Source organism: Canis lupus, chromosome 11, assembly GCF_048164855.1.
Source record: "Canis lupus baileyi chromosome 11, mCanLup2.hap1, whole genome shotgun sequence".
Lineage (NCBI taxonomy): Eukaryota > Metazoa > Chordata > Mammalia > Carnivora > Canidae > Canis > Canis lupus.
Window position 1 is genome coordinate 35,154,935 of NC_132848.1, and position 24,304 is coordinate 35,179,238.

General features: G+C 48.6%; 1 protein-coding gene and 1 long non-coding RNA gene across 3 annotated transcripts in view; one reads left to right on the top strand and one right to left on the bottom strand.

Moving 5' to 3' along the window:
- Positions 1-14,717: 14,717 nt before the first annotated feature.
- LOC140642983 (uncharacterized) lies at positions 14,718-17,231 on the bottom strand. The gene is made up of 2 exons (XR_012039367.1): positions 16,801-17,231; positions 14,718-16,332 (listed from the first exon to the last, which is right to left on the bottom strand). It is a non-coding gene; the product is annotated as an uncharacterized lncRNA (long non-coding RNA).
- The window catches only part of NUAK1 (NUAK family kinase 1), a 73,950-nt gene continuing 65,755 nt past the window's right edge, over positions 16,110-24,304 (top strand). Inside the window, exon 1 of one of the 2 annotated variants that reach the window (XM_072844256.1) lies at positions 16,110-16,190. In XM_072844256.1, coding sequence (XP_072700357.1) covers positions 16,137-16,190 — 54 coding nt within the window. In that variant the 5' untranslated portion in view covers positions 16,110-16,136. Of the gene's footprint in view, positions 16,191-17,801; positions 18,248-24,304 lie in introns of those variants that run through there. The other variant, XM_072844255.1, reaches the window with a different exon arrangement.

Sequence of the window (24,304 nt, forward strand, 5' to 3'; positions counted from 1 at the left end):
AGGACCCTGAGATCATGACCTGAACTGAAACCAGAAGTCAGAACTGGAAACCTCAGCTTGGACTCGAGGCTGGTGTGGTGGTCCTGCTCCTTTGCTCCATTAGTAGACGGGCTTACTCACCCTTTTGCAGGCATTAAGTTCCACCATGGGGAGTTTATCACAGTGGTATCTTTATCGATCAGATATTCACTGTCCCTCTACTTCTCCATGGGAGGAGCCTACACTCCTGCATCATGGATGTTTGCTCCCCGGCGTGACTTGCCCTGGCCAACAGAATGGAGCAGGGTGGTGTCTATCACAGCTGATCCGAGGCTTGAAACGTGCTCCTGTTTGGCTTAGCCTCCTGAGCATCTGCTTCTGTCCTGAAACCAATGTCCCCCTTGTATGTCTTCAGCCTGGGTCCTCTGATGAGAAGCCACGTGGGACAGACTTGCACCTGGCCTGTGGCCTGGGGCTGAGCTCAGTGGGTCCCAGGAGAATCACAGAAGACAGGTAAGCCCAGACATGAGAAATAAACATCTTGTTGTAAGACCCTGAAATTTTGGGGGTTGTTTGTTACTGCGGGAAAAGCTGATTACTAAAAGTACATAATTGGCCAATGTCCCTCCATCACTAAATAGGAAGAAGAGCATGAGCAGGGATAAGAAGCCGAGGAGTCCAGGAATGCTGGAGTAACACAGTAGGATTCAAGGCTGGAAGAGCAGGCAAGGGGCAGCCCAAGGAGGATAGGCCTCAGCGGTCAAGGTCTTTGGGGTTAGACTGCAGGAAATGGGAGTTACTGAAGGATTATTTAGGACAGCGATGTGAGTAGAATTTGAGATTTAAGTCATCTGTCTGAATAATTACAAAAGGTCCTAAAATGCATTTGAGCCTCTGAAAACAAGGGAGAGGGCTGAGACCTAGCTCCTACTTTAAGTAGTGGGAGAACTTGGGCGGGGGAGGGGGGGGCACGTCCAGATCGGAACTTACCCTGTCTTACCTGGATGTGTCCATTGGAAAGGAAAAGGGAGAGGTGAAAGCAGGTTTCCAAGTCATGCTATGAAATAGATTTGCTGTGGGAAGACCACTGGACACAGAATTAGAGAAGGTAAGTGTGACTTTTCTGGTCTACCATTTGCTTAATGTTACTGGTCTCATGGCATTCTTTCTTTTTTTAGGATTTATTTATTTATTTATTTATTTATTTATTTATTTGAGAGAGAGAGAGAGAGAGAAAGCACGAACTACCACAGGGGCAGAGGGAGAGGGAGAGAGAGCAAATCCTCAAGCAGACTCCCTGCTGAGTGCAGTGCCTGACGTGGGACTTGATCCCAGGGCCCTGAGATCATGACTTGAGCCACAATCAATAGTCGGATGCTTAACTGACAGAGCCACCCAGGTGCCCCAGTTCTCATGGCATTTTTTAGAATTCTGTTGGCGAGTGGGATGCCTGAGTGGCTCAGTGGTTGAAGTGTCTGCCTTTGGCTCAGGGCATGATCCTGGAGCCCTGGGATTGAATCCCACATCGGGCTCCCTGCATGGAACCTGCTTTTCTGCCTATGTCTCTGACTCTCTCTCTCTGTGTCTCTCATGAATAAATAAAAGCTTAAAAAAAAAGAATTCTGTAACAAAAACCCATTTGAACTATGGAAGCAAAAGAAGGGATTATTGTAAGGATCTGGAGACGCTTTATAGAACTTGAGAAAGAAATAGAGCTGGGCCTTAGGAGGAGATTAGGACTAGGAGTGTGGAATTCATCTGGGACCATACAGCTTATTTCTGTCCATCTGCTTCATTCGTTTTCTACAGACTGATTTTTTGTGTTTTGGTCCATTTAACATGTGGAAGAGGGATACCCTATAGCTCTTGAGTTTACCTCTTCTGTATTCAAGTAATCAGTCCAGGCTGAGCTAGAATATCTTAGCACTCATTTCAGCTAACTAGAAGAGAGACTTTGATTGACCTGTCTTGGGTTTATTGTCCACTCCTATGGCCATGAAATCAGGGTCATTGAGCATAAACACAATTAAGGAGAGATCATACTTTTGGGTGAAGTGGGAGGTCAAGCACATTGCTCTAAGCAAGATAGTTATATCAAAATTCATCTAGGGAATATTTCAGAACACACATTCACTTGTTTCACAGAGACCTCAATAGCAGTGCTTAAAAGAAATAGAAGATAGATATTTCTCATGCAACAGTTCAATGCTAAGCAGTACAGGGCAGAGAGATCACAGCTGCAGTATTAGTTGGCTGGGCTGCTGTGATTTGGTGTCTACCTCCTATAGAGTTTCACCCTCCATGTGGTCATTGTGGCTTATCATCAGATTCACCTTCAAGATGGTGGAAGGGGTAAGATTCCATTCTCTCTAAAAGCATGACCTCAAAGCTACCCATTGCTCTTTTGCTCACATCACATTCTCTGGAACCTGCATGGCCTACCGGGCTGCAGAGAAGACTAGAAAATACTGTCTTTATTCTGGAGTGCCATGTAACCAGTTCCACCACTACAAACAAAGAGGAGTAGAATGGTGTGGAGCAACTAAACATCTTCCTACACTGTAATATTTCTTACTTTGACAAGTTGTTCCGAGGATCAAATGACCTGGTCTGTAGGAAAGGTCTGTAAACTGTAAAGCATAATGTAACAATATGAACCATGACAGGAAAACCTTCTTATGAGTTATTTGTAGTCCACTGTTGAGATGAGGAGGCTTAACTTCTGAGTCAGGAATTCATCATTTATTTTTTGTGTGACTTATACAATCACACAAATTGTGATTAATTTGTGAGTAATTTAAACTTTCTGGGCCTCAGTTTTGTCAAAGATAAAATGCGGTTAATACTAGTGGCCTCAAGGTCACTCAAGGGTGTTAAGAAGATCAGATAATGTACACCAAGTCCTTAATACTAAGCTGCTCTGTACTACTACACTACTATAGGGTTCAAGTGGTTATTAGAATTTATAGTCCATCCTTAAAGTTAACCATCTGATTCCTTGGGTTGAACTCCAACTGAATTTTGATGTCTAAAGGAAATCAAGTCTCTGAGAACCTTTGTTGGTTGCCTCCCTCCAACCATCTCCAACCTCCATTCTCCTTCTCTCCTTCCTAATGAGAGCCTGAATATGGCAGGTATTTGCTTCCCTTGCCCGCTTTGCAGCTAAGTGTAAATATGGGGCCAAATGTTGATTGATGGGTTGTTCTGGGAAAAATTTTAATCTCATAAAGGGACAGAAGACATGAAGGGAGCTTCCCCTTTGCCCTGGCTGACCCCTCACCCTACCCCTTCTTACTTCTTTTAAAAGCAGTAGTATGAGAATGCGATGTCTGGACCCATGGCAGACATTGTGACCATGAGGTAAGTAATAATTAAGAAAAGCCAATAGGTAAGAATGGTAAAGAAAAAGAATAGAAACAACCTGTGTTCTTTTTTTTTATTTTTAAGTTTTTATTTTGATTCCAGTTAGATAACATAAAGTGTTATGTTAGTTTCAGGTGTACAATATAGTGACTCAACACTTCCACACATCACCCTATAAGGGCCTGTTGGAGGAAGGATGGGCTAGATAGGTGATGTACTTGTTGTGATGAGCACTGGGTGTTCTATGGAAGTGATAAACCACTGAATTCTACTCCTGAAACCAATATTACACTGCATGTTAACTAACTAGAATTTAAATTAAAAATTTGCAAAAAGAAAAAAGACAGAAAGAAAGGTCCTGCCTTCGAAATGCTCACAGCTAGGGAGAAGAACAAATATAGATAAACAGATAATTCCACAACATGAAAAGGGCAGTGGTGGTATGGGAGTACAAAGGAGGGGAACAAGCCACATGGTCGGGGCAGGGAGAGGGGAGCAAATCAAACCAGGGAAGAGAATACTTATTGAACACCTCCGGGGTGGAAGTGTAGAGTGTACGGGTATATATGCTTTTAATTGGAAGTCCCAGTTCTAGATCCAACGTCATCATGTGAGGGCTGCTTCCCCCAGCAAGAACCAGTATCTTCCCAGCAGCAGCATCTTAGTGTATCCTCGGGTATATATATATACATATATATACAGGACAGAGAGGTGGGGGGTTGGGGAGAAAGCAGGGCCGGGGAGCACAGCTAATCAACATATTCTAGTTTGCTAATTTGCATATAGCCAATCAGAGCATGAGTGTGGACAGCAATGGCTCAGGGCAACCAATCACAGGAGAGGAGCTCCACACTCACTCCCAGGAACCCAGCGTTTCCAGTTAGACTGCACTTGTTGGCCCTGCAGGGACTATGCGGCGCCTCCACACCCCTTCCCCACTGTCTTAGGTAACCCTGAAGGTCTGTGGCCAGGGGTCCGGATCATGCTCTCAAGAGAACTCTTACACTGGGTCCAACCCCCGAGTAATGGCTGAGGCAGCTGCTGAGGTGTGAGAGGACATCCATTCCTACAGGTGAGCCGCTCTGACAGGTACCATGCTGGACATCAAGGTACTAACTAGGTCCTTTATCCCAAAGGAGTGTTATGTATGTAACTTAACAGGAATCCAGGAAGACACCCTCAGAGGACCAGGTCTCCCATGTGCTGGCCATCACTGCCATTTTTCAAGGGGTCATATTTCTATGGATGATGTAGGCTCCTGGGCCCCACATTGCTCATCTGTAAATTGGACACACGAATGCTATAGCACATCTCTCCTGGATGTTGCCAGAAAGACAGACAGACAGTACTACTTTCTCCTTGTTAGTTTATTCATTCACATTTACCAAATGATTCATTGCAGTCCTGACCTGAGGGACACAGGGCTACCAGGATGCCTCAGGAGAAACTGGGCCACAGCAGTCAAACATGACAATACTCTCCTTGATTGGAGCCCTTATTATGTGCCAGAACATAAGGCACACTTTAATATAGTCCTCTTTAAATTACATTTGTTAGGTATTATTTCAACTTTGTAGATACAGAGGAGACTGAGGCTCAGAGAAGTTAAGCAGTTTGCCCAAGGTCACACAGCTAGCAATGGAGGGGCCTGGGATGTGACCCATATCTGACCCTGGGGCTTTCATTCTCAATATACATGGCCTCTCCTGTATTGGAGCCTCTCCTGCTTTATTCCCTTCTGCCTTGGCTGGGCCTGTTTGAGACAGATGCAGCCGATGGTAAGGAGCCACAGTCAGATGGAAATCAGAGTCAGCAGGTGGGCCTATGACCCAAGTAATTTGGTGAGAGCTGCTGGGATATTTTAGGTGAAGGTCTTGGGGGCCCAAACTCTGGACGGTTGCTGTATTCTTGCTGGGGCCAGGTGTGGATGGAGTGCACTGGGCGCCATCTCCTGCCTCAGCAGCAGATCCTGCTTCCCTTCCCCAACTACCCAGGTGGCTGCCATGGTCTAGTCTGTCCATGTCGGGAACTGGTCTTTTGGGCCAGAGTCCCCTCAGCACCTGCTCTGAGCAGCTGGTACAGCAGCTGATGAGAAAGCCTGCTGGTAGCCCAAGAAGGCCAGAAACGAGGAGCAGAATGTACAGCTGGAGAGGACTGCGGGGTGGAAACACCGCAAGGACACATTAATTTTTCTGAATGCTCTCCCACCATAACAGAGGTGCTGAGAATCTAATCAGCTGCCCTTTCAAAAGAACACTGAGGTGGCTGCTCTTTTGAAAAGGGCAGGAGGCCAAGCTGAGGCCAGGCTGGATTTCCTCACCCTGTCCTTTTCCTGGCTCTTCATTTTGGCTCACAGTACTCTAATCTGGATGCTGAAAAGTCATGGCATTCTGTTTCATTATAAACAGGAGATAGAAGAGACCCTGTGAGAAATAAAATACAAAGTATTTTATGAGTGGCTTTCACAAACGTGCTTTTTTTTTTTTTTCCATTTCGACCATGTCCATACGATGAAAGGTATCATTATGCCCATTTAATAGATGGGGGAAACCAAGGCCCAGAGAGACTATGTGATATAGCAGAGAGTGTACAGGACAAGGAGTTGGAAGATCGGGACCATAAACTGGCTCTAATTTCATAAACAACAATGGACACAAATGTGGAGCATTTTGCTGTGCAGAGAGTTTTTGCATCTAGCTTTTTAGCTCATGCACACAACAAACCCTACAGGGACTTTTATTATTAACTTCCATTCTGCAGATCACAACACAGTCAGTGACAGACCTGATCCTCTAAATTAATCTTCTATTTTTTTCCCCCCCATCATATCAATTCTCCTTGGGTTCCTCAAGTTCTTTGAATCTCTATCCCAGGAGCTGGTAATTTTTTTTAAAGTACCGGGCAGTAAATATTTTTAGGCTTTGACAGTCATATGGTCTCTGTCAAAACACTCAGTTCTGTTCTTATAGCTCGGAGCAGCCATAGATGTCCATGGGTAAATAGGCGGGACTGTGTTCCAATAACTATTTATAGCACTGAAATCTGAATTTCATATAATTTTCAGATATCATAAAATATTGTTCTTATTTGATTTTCCAACTGCTAAAAAATATAAAAACCATTCTTAGCTTGTGTAAGGCACAAAAGCAGGCAGTGGACCATAAGTGTGCTGGCCCAGTTCTATGTTTATCTGTGAACCTGGGTGCAGTAATACCTCTCTCTTAGACTCATATGGATGAAATAAGACCATTCAGGTAATTAACTTTGCACAGAGGACATCATCGCCCTTATGTCACCCTGTAAGAGCATGAACTTCTTTGGGCCTTAGTTTTCCCATCTATAAAAAGGGAACGGTTGGCCACTTGCAGCCATACTGGTCTATGCATTTCTGCCAGATTGCTTCTTGATGAAGAGCTTTGACTGCTTGCCTTCTTCCTGTCGTGATGGCATCCATGCCTCTTGGATCCCCGCTGAATTTCTCAACGCCGCGCTGGTTTTGCCAAGTTCTTTTTCTCCATCCTAGTTGTTAGATATGTTGTGCCTTGGCTCATTGAAGTTTAAGACTCTGATGGAGTTTTTCATGGACAGAGAGACTCAGCCACTTGGTGGTGCTGTGGGAAGATTTTTTCCCCCCTCATAAAGCTACCTGGATGTTTCTGAGGAAACCTCAGGAATAAAGATACAGACACCAGAAATGGTTCTCTTGGGGGGAAAGAGGTGTGGTTCATACTTGTGCAGCATTTGTCCACACCATGTTAATTTGGGCAGTTGGGGTTCTGAGGTCAGAAGTTTCAGGAATCCAGAGTGGGGCACTCGCATCAGAGGAGCAAGGGTCAGACAGAGCTGGTGAGGCTCCCCATCCTCCAAATTCCTGGTGTTCCCTTCTGTCATGCTGGGGAAGGGAGCCAGTCTCTCCTCCCCGTGTGTAACAATTTCTTTTGGGGGCCATTAAATATATAATTAAATGACCTTTATATTTTAGTAGCTTTTTGTGACTTTTATAGAACTGCTGTTTGTGAGATGTGATGTTGCTTGGATACTACCTGTGGTGAAAGCAAAAGACCTGAGTTTGAGTCCTGGCTCCTCGTTTATGAACTGTGAGACCTTGAGCAAGGTACGCCATCTCTTAGTACATCCAGTAAAATGTGTGTGTGTATGTGTGTGTGTGGGGGGGATAAAAATATCTAATCCCAAGTAAAATATCATTATGAGATTTAAAAGAGACCACCCGTGTGCTAATGTTTGTAAACTGTAAAGCACCACATCAGTGGGGAGTATTAGACACTCCCCGAGGACAGAGGACCATCTTATGTTACCCTTTATCCTCAGCCCAGTCACAAGGACTACATTGTCCTGGATGCTCAAATACCGTGAATGGACAGGTGGATGCAGAGTGTCATGAAGGGAAGGGCAGATTGGAAATGTGTCTGTTAAATTAAGGATTTCAAAGGATGAAGCCAGAGAGGGAGCAGGAGAAGCAGGCACTTGAAAGGAATTTAGGGCTTGTGGCTCCTCTGCCAGGAAGGCAGCTAATGCATCTCTCACCAGCTGGCTGCCTGGGCAGCCTGGCTTCACTGGGGCCCAGCTGCCAGGTCCTGGGCCATCTAAGGCCTGGGTGTCTGTTCCAGAGCAGGTGGGGCAAGAGCTTCTGCCGTCAGAGGCAGTCTAGTGACTCGCGTGGAATGCCCTGCCTCTCGTGCCTGCTTTTAGAGCCTAAGTCCCTGGTGACAGTAAACTGTGGCTGCGGGCCTGACACGGAGCAGCCCTGGGTCTTGGCAGGGCAGGGTTGAGGGACCTGTATCCCATGGTTAGCAATATAAATACAAACAGGACAGGTAAATATAGGCAATCGAGTAGGCAATCTAGATCCCAGGACTATTTTTTCCTAACCTAGTTTTTTTTTTTTTTTTTTTTGACAGAATTACTTGGAAAATTGTAATTGCTTTACACAGTTTGTTATAGATCTGATAGAATGAATCTAATATTATTATTTAAACAGAATAATAACAGCTACATTTTGTAAGTGCCAATGTAGCTACTATGCTAAATGTTTCAGAAACATAATCTTAGTCCTGGAAGATGAGCATTAACTCTGTAGGATCAAATCAGACTAACTCTGTAAGGTAAATATTACTACACAGCTGTTTTACAGATGAAGGAACTATGGTTTAATCTTTAATTACTTACAGAGCTAGCAGATGAAATAACTGGAGCTCAAATCATTCATCTAGCCATTTATTCATTCCATGCATGATTATTGAACACCTATTATTTGCCAGGTACTGGGGATTTATGGGAGAATCACATAGATAAAAATCCCTGCTTTATCCAGAAAAACACAACAAAGAAGCAGATCATGTAATACATTACATTCTGGTAAATGCAATGGTGAAGAATAAAACAGGTAAAGGGGGTAAGGAGCATCAGTGTTGGGATGGAGGAGGAGAGGATGGGCTGCAATTTTAAACAGGATGGCCAGAAAAGACCTCCCTTTGCTCTGACATCTAAGCAAAGAGTTGAATATGCTGAGTCTGAGCTGCATGGATCAGAGAGTAGAACTTCATGCCTTTAAACTTTGTTCCATGAGGTAAATTGGAAAAACTGAGGTCCAAGGAAGATTTTTATGGATTCACTTTTCCCTTAGGTTCATTCTCTTTTTCCTGGGTTCTGCATTTCCAGAGTAAGAAATAAGAAGGTGAACTAGGGATGGTATTAAGTTAGTAAGATTCATCTGTCCATCCATCCATCCATCCATCCATCCATCTATCCATCCATCCATCATCCATTCTTTTAGGGTTTATATATCATAATCCACATCTATACTTCTATTAGAATAAAGAATAAGATCTAGATCTATACTGTTGGGAACAGCATCCCCTAGTCATATGTGGCTATGGGCCCTTGAAATGGAGCTGTGTAATGGGGAACTAAAAATTTAATTTTATGCAATTAACTAAAATTTAAGTTAAAAAACAGGAGCTGTAAAAAAAAAAAGCAAGATCTGTGTAAACTATTTATCTGTGAAATACAACCTTACTGTTTTGCTAGGCTATATTTCAGCTAAACCATTGAAAATTTAGCTCTGAATTGAGGTTTACTGTAAGTGTAAGATATGAGAATGGATTTCAAAGATTTCATCCAGAAGGGAGAAAGTAAAATATCTCATCAGTGGGCTTTTATATTGATTACATATTGAAATGATCATATTTTGGGCATATTAGGTTAAATAAAATACATTAATAAGATTAATTTCCCTCTCCCTTTTTTAAAACTTCTTTTTAATGTGGCTGCAAGAAAAGTTAAAATGCCATCTGTGGCTCACATTCTATTTCTATTGGACAGTGTTGTCCTAGCCCTGACCATCCTGGAGTTCCCAGGCAACTGGGCAGAGATGAACACATAACGGAATAATTATAATACTATGAGGTAGGTGCTCTGAGAGACTCAGGGACTGAGTGCCCTGGGGACAGAGAACTGAGCCTTTAGTTCTGTCTAGCATGGGATCAGAAGGGAGGTGATGTCTTCAGCTAGGTCTCCAAAATGAGTAGGAGTTTGTTATCTGGAGGACAGGAAAGGAGGCACCTCAGGCATTGGGCACAGCATGTGCAAAGGTGGAGCAGCATGAGACAGAGGTGCCCCTGGACCAAACATGGTGCTTGGTGGGAGGAGGTGGTGCAGATCCAAATAAGGAGAGTACCATTTGGGTCAGACCACATGGGGAAAGGGCAATGAGCATTTGTCAGCAAGATAAAGGCACATTTTATGGGCACCTGTGCACCAGCCACTGTGTCAGATACTCTTTCCTACATTAACTCATTGGCTGACTCCACCCATATTTGTTGAGTGCCTCCCATGTGCTCGGCATTGCTCTGGGGGTTGAGTATATAGCAAGAAATAAGACAGAGTCCCTGTCCTTGTGGGGCTGACACGCAGGTGATACCATCCAGGACAAGGTGGAAAGAGAACACACTGAGGTCAGAGAGCTCCAGCAACTTAGACACATCACACAGCTGGTGAGCGCTAGGCCAGGATCCTAATCCGGGTCTTTTTGATGCCAAGGCCAACTCTCTCATTACCCTGTGATGCTTCTCTGAGCACCAGGCTAAGGAGTTTGGTCTTTGTCCTGAAGGCTGCAGGTCAATAGAATCCTAGGAATCAGTAGAATTTCCTTAGGCTTTTTCAGAGCCCCCTGCCCCCATCACTTCCCTCCCTCTCCAAGTCTATTTTTAATACAATGGCTGGAGGGAGACTTTTCAAATCCAAGTCTGATTATGTCATTGTTCTAATCAGAATCGACCAATGGCTTCCTGCCTGACTCAGTATAAAACCCAGAGTTCTTTCAGCATTCCATAGAGCCTCCAGGATCTGGTCCAGGGGACTCTGGCCTCAATGCCTACTACTCTCCCCTATTTCACTCGGCTCACAATGACCTCCTCACTGTTTCATGAACCTGCCAAGGATATTCCTGCCTCAGAGCCTTTGCCCTCATGAGGCTCTATGCCGGGGAGGCTCTTCCCCCAGATATCCATATTATCCCTCAGATATCCACATTGTACACACGCTCGCTTCCTTAGGGCTTCTGCTCAAATGTCACCTTGTCAGAAATCTTCTCTTTACCACCCTCATCATTTTCTGCCTCTTTTTCTTGACTTATTCTAGTAGACCTTACCACCACCCGATAGACAATACATTGATTTGTCCATGGCTCATTGTTTATCTGTAAACCTAATGAAGGCAGAGACTTTGTTTTTGTTCTACTGTATCCCCAGGACCTAGTATTGTCCTGGGCCCATGGTGGGCACTTAGCTATCATGGGTGAGTGCATTTGCCCATCCAGGGAGAGAAATGTAGAAATGAGCTCTTTATATCCCTCCACTCCTTGCCTGGAACCCCTCATTTAACCTCAACGAAACCCAATGTCTCTTCCATTATGGCCAATTAGAGTTATTCTCCCCCCACACCACCCCAGCATGTGACATATTTACTCTCAACATTCCGACATTCCGGCAGCCACCCTTTCCAGGGTGGCAAGGTGTTGCTTCCCCGTTCTGGAGTCCTGCCAGTGCTTCTCCTGCGGATGGGGAATTTATCACATTTCAGTTTCTTTTCTCTAGAAGGGAACCTTCCAATGAATCCCTACTGTTTTATCCCCTCAGGGAGAAGGGGTTTTATTTTTCAATGCAATGTTCAGGAGAGAGAAAACGAAGCAAATGGAACTCCCAGCAGTTGTCTGCTTGCTCCATCGTCTGCACACATATGCAAAGGAGGGAGGAGAAGAGGGAATATGCAAGGAGTGTGAAACTGCAATCTTCATTTTTTTTAAAGATTTTATTTATTTATTCATAGAGACACACACACACACAGAGAGGCAGAGACACAGGCAGAGGGAGAAGCAGGCTTCATGCAGAGAGCCCGACGTGGGACTTGATCCCGGGTCTCCAGGATCACACCCTGGGCTGCAGGCGGCGCGGCGCTAAACCGCTTCGCCATCGGGGCTGCCCAATTGAGAGTTGTCAGCACCGAGGGTCCTCAGAGGTCATCTCGCCTGGTAATCTCATTCCACAAAGAGATGAAGGCACCTGCGTGAGGTGGCACCCCCAGGGGCAACAGCAGAGGCCAGACAGCCTGTCTTGCCCTGTTGGTTGTCTCCTTATTAAGGTGGATGCCCGCACTGATGTTCTTCCTTTCCAGTGGGGTCCTCTGTCCTCTCAATCACCGAACGGATGAGAAATGTTGCCAGTGAACACTCGGTCTGGATTATTTCAGTGGAACCCTTGTAAGAGTAACTGCTTCTATTTATGATTCTGTGCCTGGCCTTCTCTTGTACTCTTTTGTGCACAAAATAGAATATAATGTATAATAGGGAAGGTGGCAAATCATATGAACAGCTGACACTTACTGGGTGCTACCACCATTTCATGCTGTCCTTAGTGCTTTTTATTGCATTAACTCAATCAATTCTTAACAAAAACCTTTTGAGCTGGGCATTATTAGTGTCCTCCTCTGAAAGGTTGAGACAACGGAGACACCAAGACCAAGTTGCCCCAGATCACACACCTTGGAAAATGGTAGAGCCAGGATTTGAACCGAGTTGTTGTTGTTGTTGTTGTTTTTTTTTAAAGATTTACTTATTTATTTTTGATAGATGTAGAGAGAGAGAGAGAGGCAGAGACACAGGAGGAGGGAGAAGCAGGCTCCATGCAGGGAGCCTGACGTGGGACTCGATCCCGGGACTCCAGAATCACGCCCTGGGCCAAAGGCAGGCGCTAAACCGCTGAGCCACCCAGAGATTCCCCTGAGTCGGTTTTGATTCTGGAGATGAAGCTCTTAACCACCCTTCTTACTGTTTCTCTAGCTGCTCAGCAGGGGAAGAAATAGAGCTTTCTGTTTTGACTTGAGTACATTTTAGCTTTTATTTCAGTTATCTGTTTCACATTCAAATAGCCTGAGTTCTCCCCACAAGTGTGGTGGCCAGCAGTTGGTTGAGTACAGCTGAATGCTGTAAATTGTTTTTGTTACCCACAGGTTGGGAGCTCAGAAAGATGAGATCGTGCCTGTCACATCCTGGTGTACCCTCAACCACAGATGCCTGGTGTATAGTAGGAAAATAGGAGATACTGTGGAGTGAGGCAATTTGTCTTACTGTTTTATGGCTGTTGGATATTGCCCTTATTTGATCTCTGGTATATGTAATCCAGGAAAAACTAAAAGAAAAATTCGGGCCCAAAATAATCTGCTTTCTCCTGGAGTAAGCAAGTAGACGGAAAACATAAAAGTGGCATTTTGGGTTTCACCTCTTCAGATGGTTGTTATGGTCTTCCGTTTGGCTTTTGCTGTATGAATACAGACTTAGTGTAAGCGTGTGTATTAGTTAGGGCACGACTAGCTGTTGTAACAAATAAACCCTCTAATTTCAGGGAATTAATAGAAGGTTATTTCTCACACATGTACCAGTCCAATGTCCTGCTTTGAGGGTGGCTTTATTCCTTACAGTGATTCAAGGACACAGGCTTCTTTTGTCTAGTGACTCTGCCATCCTCTGGTGCTTGGGAGTCTTCAGCTCCCAACCAGGCATTTTCTAAACACCTCGGCCTAGGAAGAAGTGAAATCACTTGGCTCATATTCCACTGGAGAGAACTATTCACGTGGCCAGGCTCAGATGCAAGGGAGGCTAGGAGGTATATCCCCAGCTGAACAGCTGTCTCTCAGCTCCCCTGTAGGAGGACACACATGACTGTTTGGTGGTCAGCTAGCAGTCTTCTGCCACAGTGAAGAAGACATACCTTCTCAGGTTGTTTGTTAGTGTATGGTGCCTACCAGACAACATCCTCATGCAGGAAATGTCACAATCCTGGGTGGCTCAGTCGGTTAAGCATCTGACTCTTGGTTTTCAGCTCACGTCATGATCTCAGGGTCATGGGATCAAGTCCTGCATCAGGCTCTGTGCTCTGCTCTGCTAAAGATTCTCTCTCTCTCTCCCGTTCCCCAACCACCACTCGCATGTGTACATGCTCTCTCTCGCTAAAAATAAATAAATAAGTAAAAATAAAAAGTCACATTCTTAGGTAACTTTCCAAAACCTCGTTTAAAAATAGAAGATGAGGGATCCCTGGGTGGTGCAGAGGTTTGGCGCCTGCCTTTGGCCCAGGGCGCGATCCTGGAGACCCGGGATCGAATCCCACGTCGGGCTCCCGGTGCATGGAGCCTGCTTCTCCCTCTGCCTGTGTCTCTGCCTCTCTCTCTCTCTCTGTGACTATCATAAATAAATAAAAATTTAAAAAAATAAAATCTTTAAAAATAGAAGATGAATGCCCACCAAAGCATAGGCATTCATGGATATGAACTGGGATGTTGGGCAGTTTAGAATAGGGGTGGGAGCAAAACCTGAGTCGGAGAACTGGGTTCAAATTCTGACCAGGGCAGGTACTGCCTGGTCATAGGCATCTTAACCTCCTGGAGGCTCCCTGTTCTTCACAGCCAATTGGGGATCATAACGTCCACCTCACAGTTTTATGATGATTAGAGGTAATACATATAAAGGTCCTGGCAGACAGTAGATGGTGGATAAATGATACTGGTATTACTACGTTTTCTGAACAAATATTTCTCAAGAAAGCAAGCATACTTTCTTTTAAATTGCTTTGAAAATAGAAAGTGTAATAAAGAACAAGTAATGAATCTTATGTAAATATAAGTTGTAGGGCAGTGTGGAAGTCATGCTTCCAACTTCATATGTTATTACCTCTGTCATGTAATGAGAGTGAAGCCAGAAATCAGAGTTTAATCAAGTAAGTAATATGATTAAACTGCTTCTAATTGCCTCAATGCCAGGACGAGTCATGCAAGATGAAGAATAAGTATAATAAAAACAAGTATGATATTAATAGCCATGATTTATTGAGTGCATATATTATACTCCTTAATCCTCACATGAGCCCACATGCATATTATTGCTAGCACCCCAATACCACCTATGTGATGGCTACCACCATTGTGAAGATGAAAGAATGGAGGCATAGAGAGGGAAAAGAGCTGGCCAGATGGTCAGTTACTAGTGGCAGAATAGGGGTTTGAACTCAGGCAGTTTAACTCCAGATCTCAAGCTCTTAATCAGGCAGCCTGGGCTCTTGTTGGAGGAAATGCTTTATCTATGTGAAAACACTTGAGCACAATGCATGATGACATTGTGCTGAAGTGTGGCTCAAATTATGACTGCTATAGGAATTCAGTCTGGAGAGGAACTTCCAGTGCTTGGGTATGACTGTATGCCAGGCATTGTACTGGGTGTTTCCATCTTTCCCATTTAAGGAGAGGTAGCATGGCATATGTAGAAGAGGAAGAGCAAGAGCTTTGGAACTGCACAGGTAGGGTTTAAGTCCTGGCCTTGCTATTTATGACCTGTGCAATCTCAGGCAAATTACTTATTTTTTCGGGTAAAGTGTCCTTAATTAAAAATAAGGAATATAAGAGCCATCCTACAGAGGAGGGTTTACTATCATAAAATAGTATCAGATTATGGTAGGGCTATTCATTCACCAAATACCAATTAAGTCCAGGCATTTGGGAGCAACACTGTTAGCCAGAATAAACTACATTATGCTGTTGTAACAAACAACCTCCAAACCTCATTGGTTTAATACAACACAAGTCTAAAATTTGCTCACACTAGCTTTCTAATGCAGGTTAGCTGGGCCTGCTCTGCCATCTATAGAGAGCCACAGTGCCTGGGGTAGGCTCTCTCACTGCACTTCCATAGTTGTCAACATGAGATTGCCAAGATGGAATTTTTGGGATTGAGAAGACACACAGATTTGCCCATTGGCCCTTAAAAGTTTCTATGTGAAAACAATGCATATCGCTTCTGGTCTCATTCCATTGGCCTAAGTGAGTCCTATAGGGTGATGGATGCCTAGCACATCCCTCAGGAGGTTAAGAACCAGGAAATATTTGGTGAACGGTTTCAATTAGCACTACAGATACAGTCTGTTTACCTGTAAAACAGATCCCATATTTTAAGAAGGAGGAACAGAAGCTCTGAGAGGTTAAGTCATTTGACCAGGGTCACACAGCCATCCACTGGGGATCACCCTGCACTTTGCTCACTCTGACTCTTTAATTAACATGCACAATGTCTACAGACTTTGTATAAAACAGAACATACTTTCAGGATGGGGGCAGGGAGGCCCTGCAATTGTGGAGGACAGCACAGGAATTAAAGAGACAGGGCCTTTGTCTTGGTATTATGCAATAACCAGTGCGCTCTTGGGGAAGGCAGGAAGGGGCAGAGAGGGCTTATGTCAGCATCCGTAGAAGATAAGTTTGGACACCTACGGACGGCGTGGGCACGGGTATGGTGATGTGTTTGGCCATTTCTCTGGCAGCAGGGAGCGGGCTCCGGGGCAGGACCGGCTGTTGCAGGGGTCCAGGGTAAGGTGATCAGGGGAGACAGGAGTGAAGACAGCAGGAATGCAGAAGGCGTAGACCGGAGAGCTGCAGAGGAAGGTCGAGAGGGGTGCACTGGTGAAAAAGTAAAGAACAACTAGGCGATGTGTACAACGTACCATACATTCTTCATACCTCACTCTTCCTATCCGGGTCTGCTGTATGGCACCATTATAAAAAAAATTCCCCAAGGCCTCTTTTTCTCTTGCCTTGCAGCTTGGGGGGGGGGGGGCGGGGGGGAGGCAGCTTCCCCGCTGTCGGACGCCCTTGCTGCCCGACCGTCTACTTGTGGGGCGCAGTCGCTGTTACCATCGCCAGGGTCCGGCCCTTTCAGTGCAAGGAAAACTCTCAAGGCCCAAGGGGCCCGAGAGGCCTCCTTTTGCTCAGGAGGCTCCCGGCCCTGCTCCCTCTGAGGTCCCCGGTTCGCCCCCTCCGAAGGCAGCCGCGGCGGGCCCGGCGGCCCCGGCTCCGTCCTAGCACCCCACGCGCCCCACCTCTGGCCCGGCCCCGGCTGACCTCCCCTCCCAGGCGGCCGGAGGCCCGGCTGGTGTCGCAGCGCTGAGCGTCCCGCGGCGGGCCCGGGTGCAGCCTCCCGGCCTCCCTTCCTCCCGCCTCCGCCCTTCCGCGCCAGGGCGCGGGGCCGGCCGGGGTCGCGGCGCCCCTCTCGGGGTCCTCCGCGGCGCGCGGCCGCCCCTGCCGGAGGAGGGGGCCCCGGAGGCGGGGTGCCAGCCCGGCGGGGCGGGAGGGGTGCGCACTGCGGCGGAGGGGCCGTGACTCACCGCCTGTAACCCAACACCCTGCCCGCTCCCCTCCCCCCGCTCTCCGCGTCTCCGGCCTGGCGGCCGCGGCGACACCTGAAACAAAATGAAGGGGCGCGCGGGCCCGTGGCGCCCCCGGCCGGGTCGCGAGCGGGCCCCGGCTGCGTCTGGCTCGGAGCGCGCCCGCTTCCCCCGCCCCGGGGCTCGGCGAGCGGCCGCCGCCGCCCGGGCGCCAGCAGGCAGGGAGGCCGAGCGGCGGGAGCGGGAGCCGGCGGCGGGCCCGCGGTAGCCGCGGCGGGCGAGTCCGGGGAGGGGCGCCCGGGCCTGGAAGCGCCCCGGCGCGGGTCCCGGCCGAGCGAGGACAAAGCCCCCCGGCCGCCGCCGCGGCCTACGCCGCGCCGCACAAAGGGCGAGTCGCCACGCGCCACCCCCCCCCCCCCGGCTCGGGTGGCCCCGGGTCCCGGGTGGCGGCGGGAGGTGGGGAAGCCCCGGCTCCGCCGCCCCTCGCTCCCCTCCCCTCCCCTCCCCTCCCCTCCCCCGGGACCCGCCGAGCGCGCCGCCCCGCCCCCGCCCCGTCTGCGCGTCCTCCCGGGGAGGGGTCGGGGGTGCGGCGCCCCACATAACACTCCCCCTCCTGCTCTCGGAGCCACCCCTCTCCCCTCCCTCCTGCAAACCCCGCCGCCTCCCCTGCCACCGCCGCCACCTCGCCCGACGCGCCGCAGCTCGCCGCGGCCGGGGGGCGGTGCGCGGACCGTGCGCGCCCGGGGGCGCCAGATGTGCAGTCCCCGCCGCCGCCAGTGACCGCGCCGCAGCCCGAGCGGGGTCGGGCCGCCTCCCCGATGCTGCGGGGGCGACCTTGAGCGCGCCCGGCTTCCTCGGCTGGGATCCCGACCCCGCGAACGCTGTGCCCGGTCCTGCCCTCTCCAGCCCGGCTCGCCCTGCCTTCCGACATGGAGGGGGCCGCTGCTCCCGCGGCCCGGGACGGCCCCGACTTGCGGCCGGGGGCTCCGGGCTCTCCCCCGGAGGTGGTGGCGGGGGCGACTGCAGCCCCGGCGGCGGCGGCCCCCGAGCCCAGGAAGCCGCACGGGGTGAAGCGGCATCACCACAAGCACAACTTGAAGCACCGCTACGAGCTGCAGGAGACCCTGGGCAAAGGCACCTACGGCAAAGTCAAGAGGGCCACCGAGAGGTTCTCGGGCCGAGTGGTGAGTGGGGGAGCCCCCCTCCCCGGGGCGAGGGCCCGCCGCGGCTGCCGACCGGGGGCGCGGGGCGCGGGGCGCGGGGGGCGGGGGGCGGGGGCACCGAGACTCGCCTGTCCGCGAGGGGGCTTCTCTGGAACCCCCAGACAGACGCCTCACTCTCCCCCCAGCTCCCCGTGACTCAGGCGTGTCTCTCTCGAAACACTTGTTACATCCTGTCTGCGCATATTTTGGGGGTTTTTCTCCCAGCAGCAAAGTAGTGTTTATGATTTGCAAACACTTTGCAACGTTGGGACGGTGGAGGTCTCCCTCGCGGGCACGCATTCAGACCGAGCCCTGGAATGCCCTGGAATGCCTTGTTGCTCTAACTCTGAACAGACCCACGTCCTGGGCGGAGAGCGGGTGCCCCCCGCTCCCCCAGCAGTGTCCTCTAGGCGAAGGCGACCCTCCACCCTCCCACTCCTACTCCTCATCACCCTGGTGCTGCTGTAGCTGCAAGGGAGGGTGGACTCCTGCCCCTTAGGGAGCCAAAGTCAAGGCGGCTGCCTGCCTGCCTGAGGGCTCTGACAGTTTGCCTCCCGCTCCCGGGAAGACTGAAATGCCCAGGGCAGGCGTAACCACACAGATGCTGAATCCCCGCAGACCCCACTGCTTTTCAGGTCCTGGTTGCCCGGCTACTGAATTGCTCCAGGGGACTGGCCGGTCGCCCTGCTCTTAGTGACAGCCGAAGCCCTGCGGGGGTCCCGGCCCCATTTGGAGTGGCTAGCGCCTAGCAGGGTCTCTGCGTTGTTCCCAACTTGGCTTGGGGAACAGGCCCTTGAAATCCACACTGCTTGTGGCCAGAGGGTTGGGTTCAAAGTGACTGACTCGCAAAGATTTTGTGTGGTGTGTGGTAGAAAATTAACATGGTTCTTTGATTTGAAGCCTATCAGATGTATTTTAATCGATTTGGGGCCAAAGTCAGGAACTCATTATGGTACTCCTCGTGTGCGCTTTTGGGGGGGCCCCGGGGTTGCTCATAAACTTAGCAAATGACCAGAGGGGAAAGAAAGCAAAACGAACTGTTGAATGAAGTGGTTGGTTGACATTGGTGTTTTTCTTTTCAATCTGTGCAGGGACAGTTCTGTGGGAAAAAATGAGGAGCCGATCAGAGGGTTTAGCTTCTGAAATTCTCAGATATTTGGATACCTGGAATAACTCCCTCATCCTAAGGTTCATTGTTTGGGTTGCTCCAGCTGTCTTCCATAGCTTAAAAAAAAAGTCTGTTATAGGTTAATTGGAAATTTGAAACATTGTACATTGTATTTTTAAAGCTGTCTCCAGTAAACAAATCCTATAGGCAGCAAGTAGTTAAGAATTCACTCTGGGCAGGTGCCTTTTTTTTTTTTTTTTTTTTGTAGGTTGAAAGTTTTAAAGAGGAGATGGTTATTACAGATGTCCTTTGAGGAACACACTTTCAGGTTTGTGGAAGAAGAGGCTGAGAAACGTGCACTTCATTCATGCTTTTCTTCTGAGGTGATATTCCCCAGGCTGGGTGTTGAATAAGCAAGAACTAAGCCCAGCTCCTTGCTTGTGTTGTCTTAATAGCTGTTGAAGAATCGCGCTGGGAAGTTGGAAAGAGGAATAATGAAAAACAGACGCGGCTGGAGCTGCAGGTTGGGGATGTGAGCTTTCGAGGGGTTGAGTGGTAAGGGTGTGTCTGGGATCTGCGGGGGGCACCGCTGCCTGGAAGCCCGGGCGCTGCCGCCCCTGTTGGAGAGAATGAAGTCGCGTCTTAGGGCAGACCCCTTTCTGAGCTTCACCGGGGCTTCCTGTCCGGTGTTGGTCTCGCGTCTGATCTGCAGACGAGGCTGGAGTGAAAGGGATTGCATCAGTGGACGGGAGCCTGCCTTTCTCTTTCGGTGGGTGTCTTTCCTTTATTTGCAGAAACTCTGAACATTCTGTCGGGATTTAGTCAAACGGCCGCTCGGGGGCGCGCTGAGAATGGGAGAGGCTCATTTCTCAGCCCAGAGACTCCAGTCCCGTTCCTGTTCTGTTGTTGTCCAGCCCTGCTCCTTGGTTTCCCATTGTGCTATGAATTGCAGCAAAATCTCTTGTTTTACTCAATGATTATGTAAAGGTTCTGAATCCGGTAGATCCAGGCCCAGACGCTAGTTTTCTTCAGACCACTTTCTAGTTGATAGATAAACTTAGAACCTTTGGCGAATCTTCTGGAGAAAAGCTTGCAGTAACCAGATGGGATGACTGAGGTTTGGTGCTGGGACGTCCTCCTTGGCCTTGAGTCCTCCCCCTGCTGAGCACAGTGCCCACAGATGGTGTCAGAACTTAAGTGAGAAACAGGAACTGTCAGGTGGAAAATTCTGTGTGCCTGGCTGAACAGAAAATAAAACAAACACGCCAAAAAATTGGTCAGCAAATTGTCCTTGCCGGCACAGCACTTGGTGACTCAGAATCTGTCAAGAGCAGCAAGAAATTGTTATGTGAGGTATGAACTTGGGGTTTCCTTCTGGTTCTAAGGATTCTCCGAATATCTACCACTTACTCTGGGGTGTGGTAGAGGTGAGTGGGGAGGGCGCCGCCTCAGGTCTGCCTTTTCAGTGTTCCGGTCGAGTTCCGAAGTGACGTGGTGATTTCACTTGTACCCATGTCTTTTATGGCACCGTCCAAGAGGAGCAGGGCCTTTAAGCCACTTTGCCAGCGCTGCTGGTGGTGTCCCGGGTAGGAGAGGCTGTGGGATCAGCACTCCTTGTGGAAAGCAGCTCAGAGACAGCGAAGTGTTTAAAAATGAAAACGTTGTGGCTTTTAATTGCACATCTGGAAGGGCCCTTTGAATCAAACAGAGCACCACGCAACATCGTCTTCTGTGTTCTGTGAAAGCCACTTCCGAAGAATGTTGCAGGATCAGGAGCTTGGAGTGGCCCTCGACCTGGCTTCATCCAGGCAGACTCCCTTCTGAATTCCCAGATGTGGTTTGTGGCCACTGCCTGAGGGTGTCCATGACACAAGGACTCCAAGTGGTTTATTCCAGAGCCTCACACACCCAACAATGAAGCCCTCTTGCAGAAGGGCGCAGAGCCCTGGCTGACATTCAGATTCTGACTTTTCCCTGGCTTTGTGAGCTTGTGCAAGCTTGTGCAAGCTATGTCACTTTCTGAAACCCCAGCTTCCTCATCTGTCAAATGGGCTACCAGTAGTACCAGTTGCATGCATTTGTGTAATAGTTAAATAAAATAATGGGTGGAAAGCCTCCAGAGGTGAAATTAGCCAATTTAGTTCTTCTTTCAACCGAATTTTTTTCTCATCTCATGTGGACTTTTCATTTAGGTTTTAAGACCAGGATGCCTGGGACAAATTAACCTCATATCTCTCAGACAGTGGTAGGGGAAACAATCAACTTTTCAGGTTAATTAATGAATGTGAGGCGAACAGAAAAGTGAGCCCATAAGAAGCCAAGACCATTAGCCAGATTCTGATAGCATCTGAATGTGTTTCTAAAGCCCTGAATTTGGGCTTTGTTTCTTGCACAACTTTTGTTTTGATATAGCATTGGGCAGGGCTGTTAAGTAAGTGGAGCCCCTGTGGCATAATATGGTGTGCATTTTCTTCGAGCCAAGCTGTTTGGACCTTCAGGCTGCACAAACTATTGTCAAAAAACCCAAACCCAAAACAAACAACATTTTGAGGAGAGGGGTCATGTGATCACCTCACTGTCAAGGGCCAAGTTCAACTTTTCCCTCTGCACCAGGTTATCTCTTGTGAGCAGTATGTTGTGTGACAGGAACAGGAGGCGAGGGCTCTGGGAGGGGTCTGCGTGGGAGTGACAGGACCAGTGGGTAGAGCGTACCCCCATTTTGCCATGGTCACCCTGGGAACCAAAGCTCTAGCCTGGGTAATGGGGCATCCTCACTCAGCAAAGGCATTGATTTGACCAAAAATGGGTCTTTTAAGCACTGGCCCGAAGTTACTCCCAGCCTGGTTCTGGGAAACTGCAAATGAGGGGTGCTATCACATAGCAAGCTGGCCTACTGAGCCGGGGTCATGGGGCCGTCATCTGTGGTGCCTCAGATGCCATGTTGCAGCTAAGGCCCAAACCCAGTTGTGGGGCGTAAGGCACGATGGCGAACATGTGATCCAAACTTCCCATCCTGGAGATGGGAAAAATAAAGCACAGAAGTGTTAAGTGAGGTCTCTGGGGCTGCACAGCAGCTGGTAAGTGACCCAGCTGGGTGTAAGCAACCTGATTCTCGGTTTGGTATTTTTGCATCACTCATTTAATAAATCTTGACTACAGCAAGATAGGATGCTCACTCTTAAAGAGCTCACAGTCTCGTAGTCAAGATAAAACATACTTACAAAGAGCAAACTCGTTCTGTGCAGTCCCACCAAGATTTATTACCATCTCCTGTATGCTGCCCTTCACTTTACATGCTGGGACACAGGTGTGGCTGAGGCCCATGGAGGGACCCATCTGGTGGAAGAGGCAGTAAGCAGTTACTGATCTGAGTGCCTCTGCTATACAGGACAGGATTGTACCAGGTGATTTTCAGGTTGGAATGTCGCTCACTGAAGCTGAGTTCCTTCAGTTGCGTTTGATCCTGGACAAGAATACCTCCCTCCCCATACGGTCACTGCTGCCGTGATTACTACCAGCTGACATTTTTGAAAGGTTGCGGTGTTGTCAAGCTGTGCTAACATTTTCTTTCATTTACCACCCTCAACAACCCTGAGAGGTGTGTACTCAAGTTAGACCCATTTAACAGGTGGGCAGAATGATGCATGGGGGCGTTCAGTAACTTGCCCAGGGTCATACAGCTGGAGAGTGTCAAATGGTCTGTTTTGAAACTCACTGCTGCTGGAGAAGTGGAGAACCTTCCTTATGTTGCACAACAGGTGAACTCTGGATTTGGGCGGGGTACTTTGCTCACAGGGTCCGGAAGACTAGCAATGGGGTAATTCTTTTCCTGGGGGCGGGGGGGGGGCGGTTTCTTTGCACTGTTCAGGAAAGGGATCGAGAGAAGTGGCGGTGGCGTTCTGGAGGATTAGGGAGGGCAGATGATGTTGAAGATGATCCTTGATTTGGGTTTCACGAGACTGAGATACGGGGCATTTCAGGCAAAAGGGGATTCTAGGGTGAGGAGGCTTTTTGAGTGCTTATCACACAACACAGGCCAGCTGCAGCTCTAGGTACATATTAACTGACTTAATCCTCCTCATGAGCCTGTTATCATCCCATTTTCCGGATGAAAAAGGTCACACGCAGCAGCAGAGCCAGGGTTCGGCCCCAGGCATCGTGAACACAGAGACCTTCCTCTAGGTGGCTTGAGCTGGGTTCTGGTCACAGTGGGGCTCTGAGCCCAGCAGTCTGGGGTGCTGGCTGGGAGCAGGGAGGCTAGCCTGTGGGTTTACGCAAGAGTTGAGGTATGAGAAGATAAGGATCGGAACTGCGTTAATAGGTCTGCTTCTGGCAAACTGTCTGCTCGTTGGGCCATGAGTCTGTTTTAATGAAGCAAGTCAGGGAGCTCTCTGCCTGGACACACACTGACTTTTTTGTTCCTTGAGTAGCCCCAGATTCTGGAATCCCTCGCAGGCCTGGAGAGGTCGGCGGTTCACTTCCCTGGCGCACCCACGCCACGCAGGACATCTCACTTCCTCCTGGGAAGTGGCAGGGGACAAGGTGTCTTGTGTGTCCATCAGTCTGGTCTTCCAGCCTCTCATCAGCACCCAGCACGGTGCCAAGCACATCGTAGGTCCCCAGCAAAGGCTTCCAGGACGGGAACTGATGGGAATAAACTGAGCGATGTTGATATATATAATTTTTTATTTTTATTTTTATTTTTATTTATGATAGTCACAGAGAGAGAGAGAGGCAGAGACACAGGCAGAGGGAGAAGCAGGCTCCATGCACCGGGAGCCCGACGTGGGATTCGATCCCGGGTCTCCAGGATCGTGCCCTGGGCCAAAGGCAGGCGCCAAACCACTGCGCCACCCAGGGATCCCCGTTGATATATATATATATATATATTTTTTTTGCGACGTTGATATCTTAGGAGATGGAAAGGCTGT